The sequence below is a fragment of the Heloderma suspectum genome, chromosome Z (genome assembly GCF_057233095.1).
Source record: "Heloderma suspectum isolate Gila_16-S chromosome Z, 16-S_ref, whole genome shotgun sequence".
Taxonomy (NCBI): domain Eukaryota; kingdom Metazoa; phylum Chordata; class Lepidosauria; order Squamata; family Helodermatidae; genus Heloderma; species Heloderma suspectum.
In genome coordinates this window covers 12,839,900-12,863,233 of record NC_139476.1, presented here as the reverse complement: position 1 = coordinate 12,863,233, position 23,334 = coordinate 12,839,900, and the positions used below count along the sequence as shown (strand labels likewise).

General features: G+C 46.7%; 1 protein-coding gene across 29 annotated transcripts in view; it reads right to left on the bottom strand.

Annotated features, from left to right (window-relative positions):
• The window catches only part of GATAD2A (GATA zinc finger domain containing 2A), a 105,671-nt gene that overhangs the window by 43,628 nt on the left and 38,709 nt on the right, over positions 1-23,334 (bottom strand). For 9 of the 29 annotated variants that reach the window (XM_084825554.1, XM_084825573.1, XM_084825574.1 and 6 more), the window contains 2 exons: positions 11,271-11,346; positions 985-1,122 (listed from right to left, as the gene is read on the bottom strand). In XM_084825554.1, coding sequence (XP_084681680.1) covers positions 985-1,122; positions 11,271-11,346 — 214 coding nt within the window. The other 20 variants (XM_084825569.1, XM_084825580.1, XM_084825584.1 and 17 more) reach the window with 12 other exon arrangements.

Here is a 23,334-nt window from a genome sequence, read left to right as displayed (position 1 = left end):
TTAAAAAATGTAATTTTTTACATTTTACAATTTTTTTGTATTTTTGTATTTTAAAAAAATTTTGTAAAAATTTTTACAATTTTTATTCTTAAGAAATAAAAATCAGGTGAGTCAGGGAGTTTGGCAAGGGCACCATGTTGGAGACCCCAGATATCGGAAGAAGCGGTCCTCAAGATCCAGATTCAGACTCAGACTGCCATTGGGTTAGACAATTCCTGCTCCATTCAGTTCTGTGCACAAGCAGTCCAGGCCCTGGTTGGGCCAACAAACAAAGGGGTAACACCCGGTGTGAACCAGAGGGCTTCCTGCAAGGGCTTCTGCTATTGCATCAACCTTTGTTCCCTGGGATGCATTGCAGAAATGGTGCTGGTAGTGTTACATCCCAAGGCAACCTTTGAATATAAATTCACAGATGTTAGTAGATCACCTGCCAACACGCACCTGTGCCACTCATTCATAGCACATCATTCAGGTGGAAAGAAGTGCTGCTCTTAGCCTGGTTATCTTGAGGCAATCTTTACCCTTCCCAGGAGACCATGTGCTCTTGGATTGATCACATGGGGCAGCAAATGTCCTGTGTGACCTGATTCATAGCTGGCATCCAAAATGACTCCAGGGTATTTTTTTTATTTAGCCAGTCTTGAAAGCAAGCCTTCCCCCTCCCCCCCACAAAAAGCCCTAGTAGCCCACAGCACCCTTTTACAAGCTGAGCTGCCTACATATACATATATTAGTGTAGGCTAAGAGAGAGAAAGAAAACCACACATTTGTTAAGCCTCTCCACCTAGTCACCTGGGGGCAATTCTCAACTTGCCACAGGCGAGTTAAATTTTTGACCACTTCCTGGCCTTTCAAGATGATGTAGAAAAACACCCTTTCACGGATAGTTTTCTTTCTTATCCCAAAGACAGGACGGCAAGCTTGCTTTTGCAGCCCCAGAATGCGTTTACCCACCCGTCTCCCTCTAAAGAAAAGAAGACAAACCTGGTATAATTCAGGCAGTATCTTTTCCAACATGGAGGTCTGTGACAGAATCCTATCACATATTGACAGAACCACCTCCTGCTTGAAGACAGGCAAAGAGGAAGGAGCTCGTGGGGCAATTATCGCTTTCTTTTGCCACTGTAGGGAAAGTTATAGGAGGGGTGGGGGTGGGAGAAAAGTAGAAATGAGTTCCAGTTGTAAGACACGGGAAAATAATCAGGTGTATACCAAAAGTTTCCAGAGTGGACTCAACAGTGATGTCAGGAGGACTTGGGGCCAGCACCCAGTTATGGAAATCAATTAAGTTGTAGTCAATTAATTCTGCAAACAAGTGGCCTGAAATGGGGGAAGGGGGAAACATAAAATGTTTTCAGATTGTGCTCATTGGGCTGTCCCATGTTTACTGTCAGCCAATCACTCTGTCAAGCTCAGTATTGGCTGCTCTGACTAACACTGGCTCTGGAGGGTACTACCCCGATCCTTTTAATCGGAGATGTGAGAGAATGAGCCCAGGACCTTTTGCTGGGGTCTACCCACTGAACGGTGGGCCCTGCCATGAATATATTGATCCACCTTATACTTGGGTCTACCTTGCCCAATACTGGCACTCTTAGACCATCTTTCATTCTGACGCTTCTGTTTTCTCTCTTTCATTTTGACATCCCCTCCCCCCTCTCTCATTCTGACACCCCTTTTTCTTTCTCTCTCATTCTGACACCCCCTTTTCTTTCTCTCTCATTCTGACACCCCCTTTTCTTTCTCTCTCATTCTAACATCCCCTTCTCTCTCTCTCTCTCTCTTGTTCCGGCACCTCTTTTCTCTCTCTCTTTCATGCTGACACAGCCTCTCTCTCTCTCTTTTATTCTGATACCCCCTTTTCTCTCTCTTTATTCTGATACCCCCTTTTCTCTCTCTTCCTCTCCAACCAGCATGCTTGCCAGGGAAGGGACAGATTGCTCCTGCCAGAGGTCTGAACTGATTGCAATACTGAGAGCTTTTGAAATTCAGCTGATGGCCACATGTAATTAGGTCAAGGGCTGCATGTGGCCCTAGGGCACAGCTTGCCCACCCCTGAGCTATGGGCCTGAACCCCCTAGGCATTCTTTATATGAGCTGGTGAATGGATGTAGCCCAGGAACAGAGGAAGCTGTGTTATGCCAAATTGTGGTGGTTAGTGTTGGACAACAAGTGGGTGAGGCCCCAGTTCAAATCCCCATTCAGCCAGAAAGCTCACCTTAGCTCCATCACTATCATTCTCAGCCTAACTGACCTCACAGGGTTGCTGTGAGGATAAAATGGGATGGGGAGAAGAACAACCCCATATGCTGCTCTGAATGTCTTGGAGGAAGGCTAGGATATAAATATAAATACAATACTAGGTCAGACTCTTTGTCCATCTAGTCCAGTACTGTCTACTCTGACGAAAGCAGAGTGTCTCCAGAGTACTGGGCTATCAAGTCACCTGCTACATGGGGTCCTTTATATTGGCAGTGCCAGGAACTGAACCTGCAACATTTGATATGCAAGGCAGGTGCTCTAGCCAGTGAGCTATGGTTGCTCCCCAATGGAGCATGAGCTGTAAAATCCCCAGTTCACATTTGCCATGAGATCACGAGATGGTCTTAGGCAACACACAGACACGCATACACCTGCAATATAAGGGATAGTTAATACTGACCTGACCTTACACGGCTCTTGTAAGGATTCCTTCACTTCTCCTAAAGACAGACCACCAGAGCGGCTGTGGCACAGCGAGCTAACAGAGGAGATTGCAGAAGAAAATGGAGGAACGAGCGAGCCTCAAAGTCCCTGGTAGAGATCTCAGTCTGGGCCACAGAGGCTCACTTCACGGTGGCTTTTGGCAACCTGCTCTCCCCCTTTCAGCCTTAGTTCTGCCCCCTCCCCAAATCCCACAATGGGAATAGAAGATGGGCTTTGCATTAAGAAAGTCCCAGGTTCGATTTATGGTGTTTCCAGTGAAAAGGCAGCAGAGAAGCTGCCAGCCAGAGCAGACAACACTAGGTTAGATGGACTTGGCACAAGACAGCTTCTTATAGAGACAGTTTATTTAAAACATTTTGGGAATGCGTTCCCCAACCTGGCACCCTCCAGATGTTGGACTACAACACCCAACACCCAGCCAGCATACTGGCTAGGGATGATGGGAGTTGTAGTCCAACACATCTGGAGGGCGCCAGGTTGGGGAAGGCTGCTTTAGAATATGCTTTCCCTCACAAGCAAATGCAACTTCTGATGGGTTAGAAGGCCACTTTTAAATAGCAGTTTGCAAAATGAAACCCTTAAAAGACGCACACGTCAAAACCATAGCAAGACCAGGCACATGTGAGCACACGACCAACATGAAGTGACAAGAGGTTACAGCATCTTCCAGCTTTCAGATTTGACAGCTGGGGTCACTGCTTGACTATTCAAAGGCAGCTGGGAGCCATTTATTTATTTATTTATTTGGGTTTATAGACTACTCTCCATTGCTTGATCTCAGGACAGTTTACATTCATAAAAGATAAATTATAGTTCATTAAAATATATTAAAAAGCAATAAAAATTCAAAGCCCCAAAGCATCAGAATTTACAGCAGCCAACCTCAGCCTGGTGGCAAGACAGTGAAGAACACCCCCCCCCCCCAAGATGTCTTAATTTTTTGCCCTAAAAGCTCCTAAAGAGATACCAAAGTGGACGCCAGGCAAACTCCCCTCATTAGAAAGTTCCATAAACGGGGTGCCACAGTAAAAAAAAGCAAAGCAAAGCAAAAAGCTCTCTCCCAGGCTGCAAACCATCTCGTCTTGGCCAACATGTGTACCTAGAGAAGAATGCAGGATGATCCCAACGTACAGGTTGGCTGACATGGAAGTAGGGTATTGGCCCTCCGAAGCAGACTTCCCAAACGTCCTCCAGATATTTTGGACTTCAACTCTCATCAGCCCCAGCCAGGATGGTCATTGGCCAGGAATAAGAACATAAGAAGAGCCCTGCTGGATCAGACCAAGGGTCCATCTAGTCCAGCACTCCGTTCACACAGTGGCCAACCAGCTCCTAACCAGGAATCTACAAGCAGGGCAGGAGTACAACAGCACCCTCCTGCCCATGTTCCCCAACAACTAGTATACACAGGCACACTGCCTGTGATATTGGAGGTAGCATGCAGCTATCAGGACTAGTAGCCATTGTAGCCTTCCCTTCCAGGAATTGTCCAACCCCCTTTTTAAAGCCATCCAAATCGGCGATAGTGAATTCCATAGTTTAACTATGTGTTATGTGAAGAAGTTCTTTGTTTTATCTGTCCTGAATTTCCCACCAGTCAGCTTCATGGGGTGACTCCACCAGGTTCTAGTATCAGGAGAGAGGGAGAAAAATATGGAGTTGTACTCCCAAAACATCTGAAACAGGTTGTGGAAAGCTGTTCTAGAGATACTGTTGGACTACAACTCCCATCATAATCGAGCATTGGCCATGCTGCCTAGGACGAATGGGCACTGGAATCCAATGCCATTTTGATGTTCACGGGTTCCTCTGCTACTTGCCATCCTTCTGAAAGACAGCCAAATGATCTGCAACCCTGTACCGCTACCGAGTGGGCTGAGGGAAAAGCAGGGAGAAGAGATCATTCCACAGCCTCGGGGCTGCCAACGTAAAGACCCCGCTCCAAGCACTGGATGAGATGGGAACCAGGGCCTGGATCTCATGAATGCCCTTATCTGGACAGAGATAGCCTAGCTAGAGTTATCCATGCTCTGATAACCTCTTGACTGGATTACTGCAGTGCGTTATACCTGGGGCAGCTTTTGAAAACTGTCCTGAAACTCCAGCTGGTCCAAAACAGGGCAGCGAGATTGGTAACGGGGTCTGACCAACATTATCATATTATGCTAGTAGTTTTCCATCTGCACTAGCTGCCAGTCAGGTCCGGGCCTGATTCAAAGTGCTGATGTTAACATTCAGTGCCATAAATGGCTTGGGGCCAGGTTACCTGACGGATTGTCTCTTTCCATATGCACCTACCCGGACCCTAGGATCATCTTCTAGTGGTTCTTCTTCAGGAGACCCTGCCAAAGGAAGTGAGGTGGCTGGCTACTAAGAAGAGGGCCTTTTCTGCTGTGGCACCCTGGCTGTGGAATGAGCTTCCCAGAGAGGTTTGCCTGGTGCCTATGTTGTCTTCTTTCTGAAGGCCTTTTTATTTTCCCAGGCATTTTAGTCTTTCGATTTCTGTTGCTTTAAATCTGTTACTGCATTTTAAATCTCTGCATTGCTGCTAGGTTTTAGCCTGGTTTTTTTACTTTTATCTTATACTGTTATTTTAAACTTTAAAATTGTTCTATTTTATACTGTATTTTGTGACTGTAATTGCTGTGAACCACCCAGAGAGCTTCAGCTGTTGGGTGGTATAGAAATGTAATTAATTAATTAATACATGGTTGGTGTGGAGGACAGATATATGGGGAACCCTATCTTACAGGGATGTGGTCTACAGCACTGAGATTACATTACTATCGTATTAGGTTTTGAGAGATACAGTGGTGTTGCAGTTGCAACGTTGTGCTAGAACCCCGGGTTCAAATCCCCATTCAGCCACGAAGCCTGTGCGACGCCCTTGGGCAGACATGCCATCTCTCAGCCCAACCTGCCTTCATTTTATCACCCAGAGTGGCTGGGTGACCAGTCAGATGGGCGATTAATAAATTAATAAAATAAATAAATAAATAAATAAATAAATTAACAAGAAATACAACAGCACTGCAAGGGAGGTGGTATGAACCAAAAAACCCCAAACCCAAACACAGACAATAACAAGTCAACAACTGCTTAAGGAAGCCAGTCTAGTAAGAGTAGAATACTAGCCCCTTTGGAAAGGCAAAAGGGTTATTTTCTACAGCTATAAGGTCTAATGTGAATTCAAGTCTACATTCTTAAGGAAATGTGTCTCTGGAGAGAGCAGAAAGCTGGACAGGCAAAACAACAACACCTCAACAACCACCACTTCACAACACACAAGAGAAACACCAGTGCGCAAGCAAGTAAAATTTGAAGCACGCCTTCATTTACAAAACACCGACATCAGGAGTCAGCAAAACAAAACTTTCTATCACGACCTCTTATATACCCTTAGCCCAGAAAAATCCTCATTTACCTAATCCTTATAAAATGAGAAGTGTGTCTGTGCATGTGTGTATTATAACTGTTGACATATTGTAGAGATAATACTTAAAAAAAAAAAAAGAGGAAGAATTTCTTTTAGTATCCTTGCTTTCCTAAACACAGTGATTTTGCATTAATTTTTCTTAACCATTTTTTAAGAAGTCTCTCTGCCTTATTAAATGGGTCTCTTAACCCCTGCCCAGCCCACTGCACTCCAATATACTTACGGAAGGAATCATATACAAAAATCAGGTACTGCCATTCAGATTTATTAAAAAGTTCAACGTTGTTATCCTGAGCATATTATTAATCATTATTATGAATAATAATAGTAATAATAATAGTGGTGTGGAGCTAACAATGGGTGTGTTGTCTCTGAAGAAGGAGGGGGAGAGTCAGTTGCATTTTGGGGATTAAAAAAAAGCCAACCCTTAAAAAAGAAGAATAAAACTTTACTGGCCTGGCTGCAAGGCCTTGGGCTGCAGCCTACAAAGGGTTAATCCCTGCCATCTTCATGCCATTCACTGATATGTCCATTAAGGGTGTTACATAACAAAATGGCAGACCTTAACCCTTCCTGCGCCACACTCCACTTCACTGTCAAGTCACAGACACATCAACTGAGCTAAAAACAACTGCGGGGGGGGGGGTACCCCAAAGCTTGGGGGACTGGGTGGTTTATGAGAAAATCAACCCTGCTTGCATAAGAAGGGGGGGGGAGTTGAGCTTCTCACCCCCCTCCAATTTTAATTGATTACTTTTTTGGGTCAGGTTTTGAAACCTATAAATAAATCTTATAAAGAGCCACAGGGTAGCATGAAGGGTAAAGGTGGTGGTGGGGTCACTTTTGAATACATGTTGGTATTTTTTTTGGTCTTAAAAATAAGTAGAGAATGCAATACTAGGAAAGTCAGAGGGTTTTGGGGGCGGGCACACGTTAAGCACATGGAAACACAGGGGAGATCCCTAACGGCAGAGCCACTTTACCCAGTACCACGACTGGAGGGGAGATTTCGCACCCGCCCCCACTCCACACAACTGCACTCCTATAAAGGAGCAGAAACAGTTTCTCCCCCCACCTGCATTAAAAATCAATCATGTCTCCATTGGCATAGCCCCAACCTGAATGAACCTGTTCTGTTTCTTGGTTACGAGCTCCAGATGTTTTGGACTAGAGCTCCCATCATCCTCAGCCAACATGGTCATTTTCTTAAGGGAGAGGAGCCATGCCTGGCAGGCAGAAATCCAACAGGTGCAGATCTACCAACTTCCACCATGCCTCTTAAACTAGAAAGCCACTTCACTTGTTGAATTTCTGCCTGTGGTGCAGCTGTTATGTTGGCACAAAATCTCTCCATACAGCAGTTTTCCATTTAAAAAAAAAAAAAGGAAATTAGGGCTTCGTTTCTGATCCTGTACGTTTCACCTACGGAAGGCCTGAAGCTGCAGAGTGTTTCTGAACATATGCAGAGAGAGCCTCTCCCCTCTCTTCACACAGAGCAGCCACAGCCAGGATCCTTCTCTGGCCCCATCCAGGCTCCTATGATTATGGGATCAAGTCCTCTACTGAGCTGGGAGATGCAATGGTTTATTTCTGTTCCATTCTAGCGGAGGAAGGCATGGTGGGACAGAACCTCTGAATCTGCAACAAGTTTCTAGTCCAACAGCCTTCCCCAAACTGGTGTCCTCCAAATGTGTTGGACTTTACCTCCCATCATTCCCCAGCCAGCACGGCCAACATGATCTGGAGGATGCCCAGCTGGGGAAGGCTGTAGCCCCGCAATCCCAGTTTCCATGGGGGCCAAACAGAGGCTTCCAAGAAGTCCACATGAGATCAACAACCCTCTCTCAGTGTGGTCCCCAACAACTCCTAGTCAGCGGTATATGGCCTCTTAGCCCAGAACTTCCATCTGCCTACCCCTTAACCTGCCTGCCATCACCCCCCCCCCCGCCTCCACAATTACAACACCTCCCTTGTGTTGTTGCTGCCTCCGAATTCCCTTGCCGGAACGCCCAGCCAGGCCGGCCTACCACATCCACTGTCAAAAAGGTCCTGTCTCTGCCATCCAATTGTCCAACGCGCCGCCACCCTCCAACTTTCCGCTCTACCCCAAGCAAGAGCATCTACCCTGCTCCAGCTCAGAACCTCCCCTAGAAGTCTGATGCTGGTGGCTGAAATCCTGCCCAGGGAGGGTGGCAGAGCAAGGAAGGCTTTCTCTGCAGCGCAGCGGAAACACCCCAGGGAGCGGAGTGCCATCCTGTCCACACAGCTAATGGTATGCAGCAGCCCTCCCAAGCTTGTGCCCTCCAAATGAGTTGGACTGCAACTCCCATCATTCCCAGCCAGCAGGCCCATTGGCCATTCATTGTACAGGCCTCCCAACAGTAATAACAATATAGGCACGTTTGGTCCTGAGCACTTTAATCTATCTGGGCCTCAGAACATCATCCTGAAAACTCCAGAACAATGGTTGCTGTTATTGATAAAACGTGGGGGGCCAATACGTTCTGGTCTTCTTCAAGGGGCGGGCTGAGATATGTTTTATTAATCTGTCTGTTTTCTGTCCCAGACTTCCCCTGCCAAGGAGTCCAGGGTGGCACATGCATGGGAGTCGTCACATTTTATCCTTAACAACAATCCTGTGAGGTAGGTTAGGCAGAGAGCAGGGATCCATACATTGTGGCTGGCCTGTTGGATAAAAAAATTGTCCTAATCCCTCACCTTGGCTGAGATGTCACAGGAGGGGCTCCGAACACTTCCAAGGTTCAGAGTTAACTGCAGGGGCACATCCTGCCCTCCTCCTCCTCCTCAGCTCTTAGCTGGGTAGGGGCTCATTCCTGTTGTACCTTGTAGAGTGAGGAGAAGTATCTCTGGTTTCCAAGCTTCTCTGACTAAGGAAATTCTGCCTGCTTTTCCCCCCGTAGTCGAGGGAAGTGTGGAGAATCTCTAAACTGGGCAAGTTTAGCCTTGAGAAGAGGAGACTGAGGGGAGATAGGATAGCGCTCTTCAAGGACCTGAAAGGTTGTCACAGAGAGGAAGGCCAGGATCTCTTCTCGATCCTCCCAGAGTGCAGGACACGGAAGAATGGGCTCAAGTTTCAGGAAGCCAGATTCCGGATGAACATCAGGAGAAACTTCCTGACTGTTAGAGCAATACGAAATGGAACCAATGACCTAGGGAGGTGGTGGGCTCTCCCACGCTGGAGGCCTTCAAGACGAGGCTGGACAGCCACCTGTCAGGGATGCTCTGACTTCGATTCCTGCATTGAGCAGGGGGTTGGACTCAATGGTCTTATAGCCCCTTCCAACCCTACTATTCTATGATTTCACACCAATTTTGTAAAGGCTCAAAAAGTGGTGAGTGTGTCTGTGCACTAGGGTTTGGACAGCAATGGTGCTGAGAAGCATTTCTCTGGTAGCTACCCTGGCCACCCAATCTTCAAATTCCCTCACACTACAGACTCTCCAAATGCCAAGCTTGAGTGAGCACTTTTTAGAAGCGTTGAGCCCTAAATGCTGTTTGGGCTCATAATTTGGGGCTCAGTGTAGATCAAGAAAGGGTAGGGAAACTTAATTCTGTTCTCTTTTGAGGACTTTAAATTACCTGCCCTGAGTCTTCATGATAGGTTGGGGGTATAAGGCTAAACAAAATAAAACCAAGAGCGCTACTGAGATGATGTACATACAGTTTGGGAAGCTCTGAAACAGCTTCTCAAACACCTTCTTCCCCAGCCGGGTGCCCTCTGTGTTTTGGATTACAATGCCCATCCGTCTGGGCTGATGGGCCTTGTAGTCCAAAACATACAGAGGGCATCTGGTTTGGGAAGGCTGCTCTAAAGCACTATATAAACACACTAGGTGCGGTTTTGCCCTTTGACGCCTTTTAACTCCATGACCATTGCCCTAAAACAATGACCAGATAAAAACGTCCAGTTTGGAATCAAGGCAACGGTGAACCGCGGGCAATTTTTCAACCCCAGTAAGGCCTGCACAACAGTGGGTGTCAAGATGAATCATACAAAGCCAGCACAAGTTTCTGCCACTTAGAAAGGTTTTGCAGTCGGAGAATCTGGGTGTCACTGACAGATTCTGTACGTGGCTGAAGTTTCAGAACAGATGCAGCTAATAATCTGCAGAATACCCTACTATTCTATGATTCTATGATCAATTCCTTTGTGACATGGCAGGGCGTTCGACAGGGGCAAGGGATGGGGGTGCTGGGGTTTACTTTTGAGAGGCAGGACTGACCTACCACACATTCATAACTGCTCCATTTCAATAGAACTGCCTCTCCCAACGTGGTGCTCTCCAGTTGCATTAGACTGCAGCTCCCATGCTGGGAAAGGCTGCAGTAAAATGCAAGAGTAACCTTGCTGGGTCACACAAAACCCCCACCTAGGCTTCATAGAATAGTAGGGTTGGAAGGGGCCTACAAGGCCATCGAGTCCAACCCCCTGCTCAATGCAGGAATCCAAGTCAGAGCATCCCTGACAGGTGGCTGTCCAGCCTCGTCTTGAATGCCTCTGGTGTGGGAGAGCCCACCGCCTCCCTAGGTAATCGGTTCCATTGTCGAATTGCTCTAACAGTCAGGACGTTTCTCCTGATGCTCAGCAGGAATCTGGCTTCCTGGAACTTGAGCCCATTATTCCGTGTCCTGCACTCTGGGAGGATCGAGAAGAGATCCCGGCCTTCCTCTCCGGGACAACCTTTCAAGCCCTTGAAGAGTGCTATCAGCCCTGTCTTCCCTTCTCAAGGCTCAACATGCCCAGTTCTTCCAGTCTCTCCTCATAGGGCTTTGTTTCCAGTCCCCTGATCATCTTTGTTGCCCTCCTCTGAACCCTCTCCAGTTTGTCTGCATCCTTCTTAAAGTGTGGTGCCCAGAACTGGACACAGTACTCCAGATGAGGCCTAACCAGTGCTGAGTAGAGGGGAACTAGTGCTTCCACAGTGGCATCCAAATGTTTTTGGGAAACCTAGAAGCAGAGGCTGAGATTCAGCGGTAAGCTGCCTCTGAACATGAGTTCAGCGTCCCTTGCTAAATTGGTTTTCACTTTGCAAAGCAAATGGTCAGCCCTGCCCCACCCCAAACAGGATTCTTTTAAACCAACCATCAAACTGGAGGGTGCTCCTACCTGTTCCAGACGTTCATGGGTTCTGAAGAAAGGTCTGCTCAGCCCTCCAGGCAGGGGTAATCCAACAGCAAGGAACCTAGCAGGAAGACAGCAAGAGGTGCTCTGGGTTACACAGGGGAATTTGTGACATGCTGGAACCCACGCACTGGTGGGCGGCCACAGAAATTATGCAAAACCAGAAGTTAAGTTGGTGCCATTTGATTTCCAGGTTTGTAATGAATCCATTGCAAATTGGAGAATCTGTGTTTCCACTGACACATGGTTTGTACTTCTGGGGAGATGATTACTATTCATTTTATTATATATTATTATGAACTTTATTATATTATTATTATTAACTTTTATTGTTATTATTATGAAATGGTTAGGGTGTTGGATTGGGACTCAGGAGACCTGGGTTCAAGTCCCTCCTCTGCCATCAAGCTCACTAGGTGACTATGAGTCAGACACTGACTCTCAGCCTAACCTACCTCACAGGGTTGTTGTGAGGATGAAATGGAGAGGAGGAAGATCACGTACACCGCCTTTGACTCCTTGGAGGAAAGGCTGGACATAAACGTAATCAATCAATCAATCAATCAATCAAGATATTACATGTTGTTGTTGATAACAACAACACCCCAGCTTGCATGGCTGAAGCTTTTAAACACTCCCCTCTCCCAAAGTTGCCCACTTTAAACCCAGTGCGTTCAACGCATTCTGCCAGTGCATCAAAGGCAGGGATCTAAAGAACCATGCAATGAGCCAAATGTTGCAGAGGGAATTTGAGGCCTATGTCTCCCAAAAAGCAGCCACCCTCTGTCATACTAGTACCACATGGCCAGCTGCTTTTACACAACTGTGCGCAGTTCCAGACATGTGAAGTTCCCTTATTGCTTGGTTCATCCAGCATGGTAGGGTTTTGCTTCAAGTAGCACCAGCCCCCTAGTGGGTCCTTCCCAGTCCTGCTATTTGGGGGATGCTGGGGATTGAACCTTCTGCATACAAAGCAGGTTTTCTTTCATTGAGATATGGATCCTATAGAGAAGAGCATATACTGTGGATTCCTGCTCATAAAACACGGAGCCGGCCGCCTTCCGCTTTGGTCAGGAGTGCAGAAGGTATTTCACCCCAAGGCCAAATTCCAGAGAAGCTCTTGGGGGCCACATTCCTATGATGGGTGTGGCCAAAGGCAAAAGGGGCAGGGCCAAAAATACCAGGATATTTTATGTTAAAGTTCTGACTGCCTGTAACTGAGCCTTAGGAGAGGCGTTTCAACCTTTCAGAAGGGGAGGGGAGATAATAATTAAAGCCAGGAAATCACCAAACCATCGGTGGTCAGGGGAAAAGGAGACAGGGCCAGGAAGAGGGGGCATAGACTTATTGGGGACCCCAGGGCTGGAATAGAACCCTAAGAGGGCTGGATATGGCCCCTGGGGCCTTAGGTTCTGCATCCTAGTTTAGGTGGACCACTGATCCAACAAGCCTGATTTTCTACTTAGTTTCTGAAGAGAAGGCCTTTCCCAGACCTGGGAACCTGGGACTTTCCGCATGCAAAAACGGAGCAGTTTAGAATATGGCTGACGGATGGAAGAAGAGTCCTCTGAAGTCCCGCTGTGAGCAGTTCACTGGATGCTGGCTTTGTATGATACGCAAGAGGAAACCAAAAACGAAAGGAAACTACTAGAGAGACAGTAGGATGGGGGGAGCCATTAAGAGGCTCAGCTTTGAGCCAGGAAGTGCATGGTTTGAAACTGCAGCCCAGCCACACAGGTCTCCCTGGGGGGCCTCTGGATACTAATAATGCTCTCACAGCCTCAGCCACACCACTTTAGCCAAGTGGGGCTTCTGCAGGGCCTATCTTGCAGGACTACCTTGCAGGACGCTTTGATATTCAAAGCGCTTAACATAAGAAGGGTCATACTGGATTATGCTGGACTCTCTAGTCCAACGTTCTGTTTACACAGTGGCCAACCAGATGTCCCAATGGGAAGGCCACAAGGGTGACATGAGTGCAACAGCACCCTCCCACTAATGTTCTCCAGCGACAGCGACCTCCGATACCGCAGGGAGCACATAGCCATCATGACTAGTAGTCATTGAGAACCTTATCCTCCATGAATGTAACTACTCTACATTTAAGGCCGTCCAAATTGGTGGCCATCACTACATTCTGTGGTAGTGAATTCCACAACTATGTGCTGTGTGAAGATTTTCTTTCTTTTATACATCCTGAATCTCCCACCAATCAGCTTTATGGGTTGACCCTGGGTTCTAGTATTATGACAGAGGGAGAAAAGCATCTTCCTCTCCACTTTCTATACACCAGGCATAATTTTATACACCTCTATCATGTCCTCCCCTTACTCGATTTTCTTTTAAGTCAAGAATCCCCAAAAGTTATAACTTTTCCTCTTAAGAGGAGTTGCTCCAAACCCTTGATAATCTTTTCTGCACCTTTTCCAACTCCACAATATCCATTTTTAGTGGCCAGAACTGTATCAAGTATTCCATTTGTGGCTGCACCACAGATTTGTATAAAGACTGCTCATTGGAAGGACAGATACTGAAGCTGAAGCTCAAATATTTTGGCCCCCTAATGCGAAGAGAAAACTCACTGGAAAAGACCGTGATGCTGGAAAAGACTGAAGGCAAAAGGAGAAGGGGACGGCAGAGGATGAGATGGCTGGACAGCAGCACCGATGCAATGAAGATGAACTTGAGCATGCTCCGGGAGAGAGTGGAGGACAGGAAGGCCTGGCGTGCTATGGTCCATGGGGTCACGAAGAGTCGGACACGAATGAACGACTGAACAACAACAAATTAGGATACTGGCAGTTTTATTTTTGATTCCTTTCCTAATGATCCCCAACATGGAATTTGCCTTTTACACAGTGGTCGCATTCTAGGCCGACATTTTCATCAAACTATCCACTACAAAACCCAAGATTCCTTTTCTGGTCAGTCACTGCCAGCCAAGACCCTATCAGCAGCAATGTGAAGTTAGGATTTTTCACAGCCATTTTTCAAATTGTGCTTTCCCCAATGTTACTACAAGTACAGCCTGCACAGAACTATTCCAAAGTACTGGCCTCTTCTGTCTGAACCTATTACTCTGCTTCAACACATCTTGTTGCAGTGAATTCCGTAAGTTAATGGTGTGCTATGTAGACACCCACCTGAGGGGGCCACAGCTCAGTCGCAGAGCACAAGCGTGGCACGCAGTAGGTCCTTGGTTCAATCGGTGAGAGTAGAACAGCCTACCCCAACCTCCAGATGTGTTGGACTACAACTCCCAGCATCCTCAGGATAGCATAGAAAGAATGGTCTGACTCTGTTCCTGTGCTGCACAAGCCATTCATGAAAACGACAGGCACTTTGCTAATTAAGCCATGCTAAGTGCTCGCCTCCAAACAAGCATGCACTACAACCAGTTCGTCACACTTACTTCTTGCAGCTGTATCACAGAAATTGGTACGGGGCACTGAATTCAACATCCGGTGACTCTCCAGTTTCATTTTAACAAAAAAGGGGGAGGGGGGCTTTCTGTTCCTTAAGGCTCTATAAAAAAAAAATTCCACCACAGGACAAAATGAATGCCAAGATCTCAGAAGCTTTGGGGTGGGGCAAGGTTTTCAGTTGTTAGGGGGCCGGACTTGGGTGCCTTGGCATAGCTCTTCTTTCCCCCGGCTACCCCATGCGACACACACACTGACAGACGCAGATAGCAGAAGCCAAGTAGAATTACGCACAGCAAGCCAACTCATGGAAACTGGCAAAAATAATAAAAATTCTGCAGGTCATGGATTATTCTATTAACATGCTATGCCCCACTTTCCCCATTAAATTAATCCAAATTCAGCTTTTCTTGGTACAGGGTTTGGACTGTGTGTGCGCACACACAGACAGGGTGCAAAAAACTTTAATGCAAGAGTTGAAACACCAAGGTCCTTCCCCCACACCCCAAAAGTGGATGGAGTGTATGTGAAGTCACCCTTTTCAAAAACAGTGCCCCATACGGATCTGGAGCATGCGCTGGGAATCCTCAACAATTCTGGTTTCTTTTTTTTAAAAAAAAAAAAGAGGAAGAAAAGATCCTCAGGACACAAGGAGACCCAAAGTGGCATCTTTGCAAAAGGTTCAGCGTTTCAACGCCTGGTTCCTTTTCTCCTCCGGACCCACATGCTGCTTACGAAAAGGAAATTACCAGCTGAGTGGAGGCCCTGCCCTGCTTCGCTGCTTCCCCTCCTCCTCTTCCCGGCACGGAAGCCTGGCGAACTCCGAGTCAACTTCTCACGCAAAGAGCTGCGTATGACCACCTTGGAAAGATCAGCTGCCAAAGAGAAAAAGGTTCAGCATTCCGCCGTTTCTCAAGCCAGACCGACAGCCGGGGGAGAGAACGAAAAAAAAGAGAGAGACACCCCGCCACGGAATGGGGTTACCTATGCATTCAAGTGTCACATCAGAGACTGGAAGCTGTTTCCAGTGGGCGTTCCGAAAAAAGTCAGGGAGGGAGAGTCCTGGAAGAAGCTTCCTCCTATAAGGGAGCCAATAAACGAGGCTGGCTTTTGCCCCTCTAAGCTGGCTTACGCTTCCGGAGCAGTCGCAGGAATGACCTTAGGACTCCAGAGAGACAGAGACAGAGAGAGAGAGAGAGAGAGAGAGAGAGAAAGAAAGAAAGAAAGAAAGAAAGAATGAATCATACTGAAAGAGGCAGGATTTGCATGGAGGATAAGCTCCCACTGGATGATGTTGCTCTCTGAAAAGGTGCATACTAACACACAAGGAAGAGTGGATTTGGGTACAGAATGGGTTTGGAAATGGATCCCACACATGCCATTAGTATAATGGGAGGGTGGAGGGGGAGCTGGAACCCACCAAGACATTGATCCAACTATTGGGCACACAGTGCTGCATTACGCAGGGTCAGTTTCAGAGGATGAGAAAGTTAGGGATTTGTCTAGGTGGAAACGGTGCAGAAAAGGACAGCCCAAATGATCAAGGGCCTGGAGCAACTCCCCTAAGAGGCAAAGTTAAAACATTGGGGGCTTTTTAGCTTAGAAAAAAGAAGAGTAAGGGTGGGATATGATAGGGGGGATGGTGGAGGTGCATAGAACTATCCATGGTGTGTATAACGAGACATTTTTCTCCCTCTCACATGAAGTATTAGAACCGAAAGGAATCCACCGATGAAACTGAATGGGGGGAGATTCAGGACTGATTAAAGGAGGGAATTCTTCACTTAGTGCCTAATTAAACCACAACTACCACCAGATGTAGCAATGGCTAGAGCTGCCAACTTGGACAGCTTTAAAAGGGAACAAGACAAATTCATGGTGAATAAGGCTAACAGCAGCTACTGGTCATGACTGGCCATATACTACCTCGGGTATCAGAGGCAGTATGCCTCTGTACCCCAGTCGCTGGGGTTATCGGCGGTGGTATAAAAGGCTCTCCCCCTACATACCAAGAGTATCCACCAAGGTCCAAAGCAGCAAGAGAGATATCTCAGTGTGCACGCCCTGTCTCTTCCAGGTGAAAGGGTCTGCTGAGGGTCGCAATCTTCCCGCAAACTCTCCTAAGACCAAGCCTCTGTTTTGCCCACCACCCTGTTTCCAAAAGTGGCCAGCATGAAGCCTACCAGCAGATCATGAAGGCCACCCCACCCCACCCCACCCCACCCCACCCCCAATTTTTCCTGCAGCAACTGGTATTCAGAAGTCAATTATCTCTGGCTATGGAACGCCTCAGCCACCATTACCTTGGTGGAAAGGCAGAGTACAAATAAAATAAAATCTGGTTACCTGCTCCTGGAAGCTATTAGCATAATACAAGAGCAGCCCTGCTGGATCAGGCCAACAACCCACATCCTGTTTCACAACAGTGGCCCAGCCAGATGACTCTAGGAAGCCCCACAAGCAGGTTGTGACGGTTAACAGCCTTTCCTTGTTTATCCCAAGCATCTGGTACACAGAGATAGAATGCCTTTGATTATGGAGGTTCAATCTAGCTATCATGGCATAACAAAACAGCACTGCTAAAATCAAACCAAATTTTAGACTAGCGTTCTGCTGCCCATAGTGGCCAAATCAATGCCTACGGGAAGTCCAAGGAGGGCAACTCCCTTGGAGACGGGACCAAATCCCATTCTGATTCTGCAACTGAATGCGCAACATTCGCTGTCCGAGTCCCACGAAATCGCAGCAAATAGGCACTGCTTTCCTAGCCATCTGGTTCAGATGAAGACAACCCCGCCCCCCCCGCCCGCACATCATGCCAGCTAAGAACTTCTAATCCATTCAGTGGAAGTTCTTTTAAAGAGAGAAAAAGCTGCAAAGAACAGAGTCCTCTGCAAACTGCCAGGTTTGTTTTGAAGGGCTAAGCCCAGATTTAATGACATGTTGCCATTTCTTTGCGGGACCAGCTAGCCGGAGCAAGCTGGAGGGGTTTAGGAGGACCTTCTGATCAGGGAAGTTAAAGGCCATGTCTGTGCTCACCATTGTCCTCAAAGGTAGCAGCAAACTAGGTCCATCACAGATTTCCACATGAAGGAAATCCTTCCTTGACACTTGACTCTGGCTTACTGCGATTCCTTGTGGGAATCTCAAATCTCCTCCATTTCCCTACTCTTGCTCCAAAATGCACAGCTGCAACATTCCTAAAGCAGAGGTTTGCAAATGTTCCACCTTCACAGGACTCTGGACTCCTCTGCCGAGGAAGCCCACCCCTGCTATATTTTGCAGTGAAAAGTTTTTCCATTTCTAAAAGTTTTCATTATTTTACAACATGAATGGCTACAGTACCAGTCCAACTGGGCCATTCAAAATGGTAATTACTCTCTTCAGCTGATTTTACTTCAGGAATATATACCAACAAATTCATTCCACGTTGAAGTCAATTTGTTAAACTGGACTTGCCAAACCTGGCACTCTCCAGATGTGTTGGACTACAACACTCATCATTCCCAACCAGTTCTAGGGCACATTGGGTGAGGCTGTGTTAAAACAATTTCTAGTGCCTTAAAATGGAAGCTACTGTGCTGTCATATCTTAAAATATTTACACATTTTCTAACAAGAATACATTTCCAAATAAAGCCCAGTGTTTGTTGGATTATAACATTTAAAACCACCCTGTATGGAGTTTTGTAAAACTTTGTTTGAATATAACTTATTAAAACCACGTTAAGTGGGCTTTTTTTCCTTCCTGAGCCAACATTTCAGTTCACATAATGATTTTCTTATTGATGGTTTGAAACTACCAATGTGTGTCTTTCTGTGTGCTGTCTGTTTATATGTTTGTATGTAAATGGCTTTTATAATGTATTTTTAAGGTTTTTAATCTTTGTAAACTGCCCAGACAGCTTCAGCGATTGGGCGGTACAGAAATGTCATAAATGAAGTGAATGAAATTAAAAACAACAAGATCATGGGAAGCAATTTGAGTACTCTATATATGTAATTATTATAAGTTAAAAAACACAAAAGAGGGACCCCAGTGGTTAACAGGCATACACAGACAGTCACTAATAGACTAGGCTGGTCAACAGCCACCTACTTGATCACCTGTGGTGAGTTAACAATAGTCCCAGGTGACCACACAGGGAAGCATGATCAAAATTGGAACATGGTTGGTTCCTATCTATCAATGGATCACGCATGACTAACATACAGGCAATCAGGTTATTTAATCTTAAGTAGGCAGCAAAACTTTATGGCTTGTCATTCAATTCTCCCCTTTAAAGCCACAAATGACAAACTTGAATGTGTGGGGAGGAAAGAAGACACCGGTATTATTAGCCATGATGGTGAAATGAAACCTCCATGTTCAGAGACAATTTATCTCTCATTTCCAGATGCCAGGACACAAATGGGGAATGTTGTGCCCTTCACACATTGCTTATTGGCTTCCTGGAGGCATCTGACTGTCCTCTTGTCAGAAGCAGGATGTTGAACTAGATGGTCCCACCAAGGTTGCTCTTAAGAGAGATCTAGTTTAGACCTATTCTGCATTGGAAGATCAGGAGATGCTTGATATGTTCAAAATTTCATTTTTAAGGAAAGTATTTTTAATGCCCCTTCCCCAACAATTTATTTCATCTACATTGTGGTATCAGTGTTTGGTAGATATCCTGGGTTGAAGACAGTATGTAGATACAGTAATCGAGGAATATAAAATGTGGATTGCATCACAGTAGAGCAACCTCCCCACAACCCCTCCCCAGATGCTTTGGACTTCAACTCCCCCATCAGTCCCAGCCAGCATGGTCAATGGTCAAGAATGCAGGGAGTTATAGTCCAAAACATCCGGAGGGCACCAGGTTGGGGAAGGATGAACCTGACTTTCCAAATAGGAAGCCCCCCCCCCCCCCCCGGCAAACTTATGCTTTCTGCTTGGTCCCAAAACCCTTTGTGGTAATGTGAAAACAGAGGAGCACGTGGTCTTTCCAAGATGGGAGTTTCCCAGATGCATTTATCCTGGCCAGGGTAGCATGAGCAGCATTCTGCCCCTAAAACGGCTGTTTTTAACATGTCCCTAAGCCATATGCATACAAAGCCATATTCAAGAATGCTTCTGCAACTTTAAGGACTAGAAGCTGTAGAAAAAGTGGAATCGCACATTCTCAGATATCAACTCCTGCATGCAATATACAAGTCCTCTCTTCACAAGCATACACATAGCCCTGATAATACTCTTCCTGGGATCTCATATAACTGGTGGACACAGGGACTAGCTTATTCTCGTAATCCTGCAAAGCCTTCCTTTATTTTAATTATTATTCTGCTCTTCCTCCATGGGGCAACGTGAAGAACTCTCCCAATCCTGGATGTTATGTTCACATCAACCCTGTGCAGTAGGATATCCTAAGAAAGTGAGTGGCCCAAATTTATCCAATGAGCTTCATGGCCAAGATGAAGATCTGAACCCAGTTCTCCTTGGTGTAATGCCAACTCTGTAACCCAGCGTTTCCCAACCAGTGAGCAGCACTCAATGAGCATCTTGGTGTGGATTTGAACCCATGTCTCCCTGGTCCAATCCAACACATCATAGTGCCAAAGGTTTCCAACTGCTGGCTGGAAACCAAAGGTTTCCAACTGCTGGCTGGCAAGGAGAATCAAGTCAATGTTATTATATTATTTATTTAAAATATTTTAGGCCACCTTTCAAGGCAGAAGCCCTCCCAAGGCGGCTTACAACATTAAATTCTAATAATAATAATAATAATAATAATAATCAGCCAGATACAACAAACAGCAGCAAAGCCCTGCTTGAGCGTTCCTGGCCGACAGCTGGTTGGCCATGGTGAACAGAATGCTGGACTAGATGGACCCTGGGTCTGATCTAGCAGGGCTCTTCTGATGTTCTTATGAACCATTACTGAAATGTTCCCAAGACACTTGAAAAAACTTCTTTAAAAACTTCCCTAATAGATAGTTCTCTACAGCCTTCAGAACACTTTTCTGAGTTGCCAGTGAATTTTAGTAGAAGGTATTTATTATAAGAATTTCTGCAGACATTTTTATAACCCCTGAAGAAGGCCTTAAAATACAAATAGGCCACAATGCATTGGGCTTTTTAACAAATAAAATCTTTGTTCCAGCATCCGGAGACATTTCTCTTCTATTCGTGGGCCTATTTTGAAAGCTCTCCCACTTTTGCAAAGTAAATAAGGACATTTTCAGGGTCTTCCTAAAAGCCCGCAGTGATGGGGCTGGATGGGCAGCAGATGGTAACCCATTCCAGAGGTATGGGGGTTACTGTGGAGAAAGCCCTCTCTTGTGCATTTCCTAGTATAGAGCAGCTCTGGCTGGCTGAGGATTATGGAAGTTGTAATCCAACACATCTGGAGGGCCCCAGATTGGGAAAAGCTGGTAAAGGGCCTCGGGCCTCCAGAGAAAGCCAGACTTTTATTTCCCTTAAAATGGTCACCACAATACTATGCTGGCACCAGCCCAAAACTTAATATAGCAAAGCCACACCCGCATCTTCAGGCCTGGTGTTTGAACCGAGCTGTTCTCCCCACGTCCAGCACAAAAAAAGCTTCCCCGATGCCGTTGCCATCATTGCTGACCCACAAATCCCCCACACACCACAAAAAGCGGAGTGCTCTTATTTCAAACATCAGATCTTTCCTCAAACCCTATAAACAGTTAACACAGGAAGAAGTTGCTTGACTCACTGCAAAAAAAAAAGAAATAAAAGAAGAAGAAGCAGGGAATTAAATAAATAAAAACCCATCTGGAAATGGAAGAGTAGTTTGCAAGTGAGGCCATAATCGTGTGTCATTAAAAGAAGAGAGATGCCAGGAAGGAACCATTTGGAGGAGTCAACATGGAGGTGGAATCGACGAAATGGATATGTACAGAAGGAGCAAATAAAGACACTGGATGGCCAATGGTTCATGGTAGGCAGGAGGCTACGGAGAACAAGCCAAGAGGGGATCGATTCTGGGGAGAGGGCAGGTGCCATAAAAGGTGGTGAAGGAGGGGCAACACAAACAATTTGCAATACAAAAGGGCAATATGGATCCAGAGCATGGCCACAACTGGTATACTGCAGCCTTCCCCAACCTGGTTCTCTCAAGGTGTTGGACTGCAACTCTCAGCAGCCACCTGCCAGGATCTGGTCATGGAATCTTAAAAAGGCTGGGAAAGGTATAGGCAAAGGACAACCCAAATGGCTAGGAGGGCCCTGAAACACCTCTCCTAAAGCCATTGGGATTTTGTTTTTCCTGCTTAGCAAGGAGCAAACAAATCTGGGGCGGAGAGAGACCTTATAAAGAGGGCGCAATTAGGGATGGCGGAGAATTCTGCCACGGACTCCAGTGAGGCCGGATTCTTAGAATCCTCACCCCCCCAGTCGGTGGCGGAATGGACCACCCCACGCCACCAGCCCGCGAAATCTGACCTGGCCAGATCCTACCTGGCACCGCCGGGACTCGCTGGGTCTGTCCGCTGCCCCTGTGCGGATACAAAATGGTGTCCGGCGTAGCGGACACCATTTGCGCCCTTCCCTTTTGCCGTGATAGGCTACGTAAATCCACTATGCTGGACACTATTTGCGTCCGTAGACCAGCTGCGGCCGGAAGTCCAGCAGCGGCTGGCAGCTCTGCAGACTCGCAGCGGAGCGGAGCCGGCCAGGGAGGATTCCGGGGGGGGGGGCCAGATCGCCTCCCCCCACCCCACCCCCGCCGACCTCCCAGCGGATGAAGGTGAATGGGGTTTGTACACCCCTAGGCGCAATCCTGCGCATGTTTACACACACAAAAAGTCCTACGACTCCTGGCATTCCCCAGCCAAGACCGCACCCTGATAGAATTATGCAGGGTTGGGCAAGTTGTGACTCTCCTGATTTTTGGCCTACAATTCCCAGCAGTCTTTGCCAATGGTGAGGGATGGGGGGAGTTGTAGGCCAAAATAGGAGAGGAACTGTACCTTAGTGGTAGAGGCCTTGCTTGCATACAAAAGGTCCCAGGTTCAAACTCTGGCATCTCCAGACAGGGCTTGGAGAGGTCCCTGTCTGAGACTCTGGAGAGCTATTGGTGCCAATTCAGTGTCAACAATTCTGGGCTAGATAGATCAAGGGTCTGACACTGTATAAGGCGGTTTCCTATGTTCCTGTCTGGAGGGTCACAAGTTGCTCACCCATGATTTGGAGAAAAGAGAGGGAGAGAGAGAAGAGTGGGTCTTTCTCCCTTTCTCATAATACTAGAACTTAAACAGCTTTACCCCATGAAGTCGATGGATAAGGGATTCTAGACTGGCAAAGAGAAGTCCTTCTTAAAAAAAAAAAAAAGGCACAAATTAACCTATGGAACTCAGTGACAGCCATTGGCTCAGATGGTATAAAGGGGCAGCGAGACTGTTAAGGGGGACTGGGCATATTGTACTTTTCCATCTGCACTGACTGCCAGTCCAGGTCTGGGCCCAATTCAAAGTGCTGGTACTACATCCAAAGCCCTAAAAGGCTGGGGCAAGGTTACCTGAAGGACTGTCTCTTCCCATATGTACCTGCCTGGACCCTAGGATCAGCGTCAGCAGTCCTTCTCCAGGAGCCCCTGCCAAAAGAAGTGAGGCAGGTGGCTA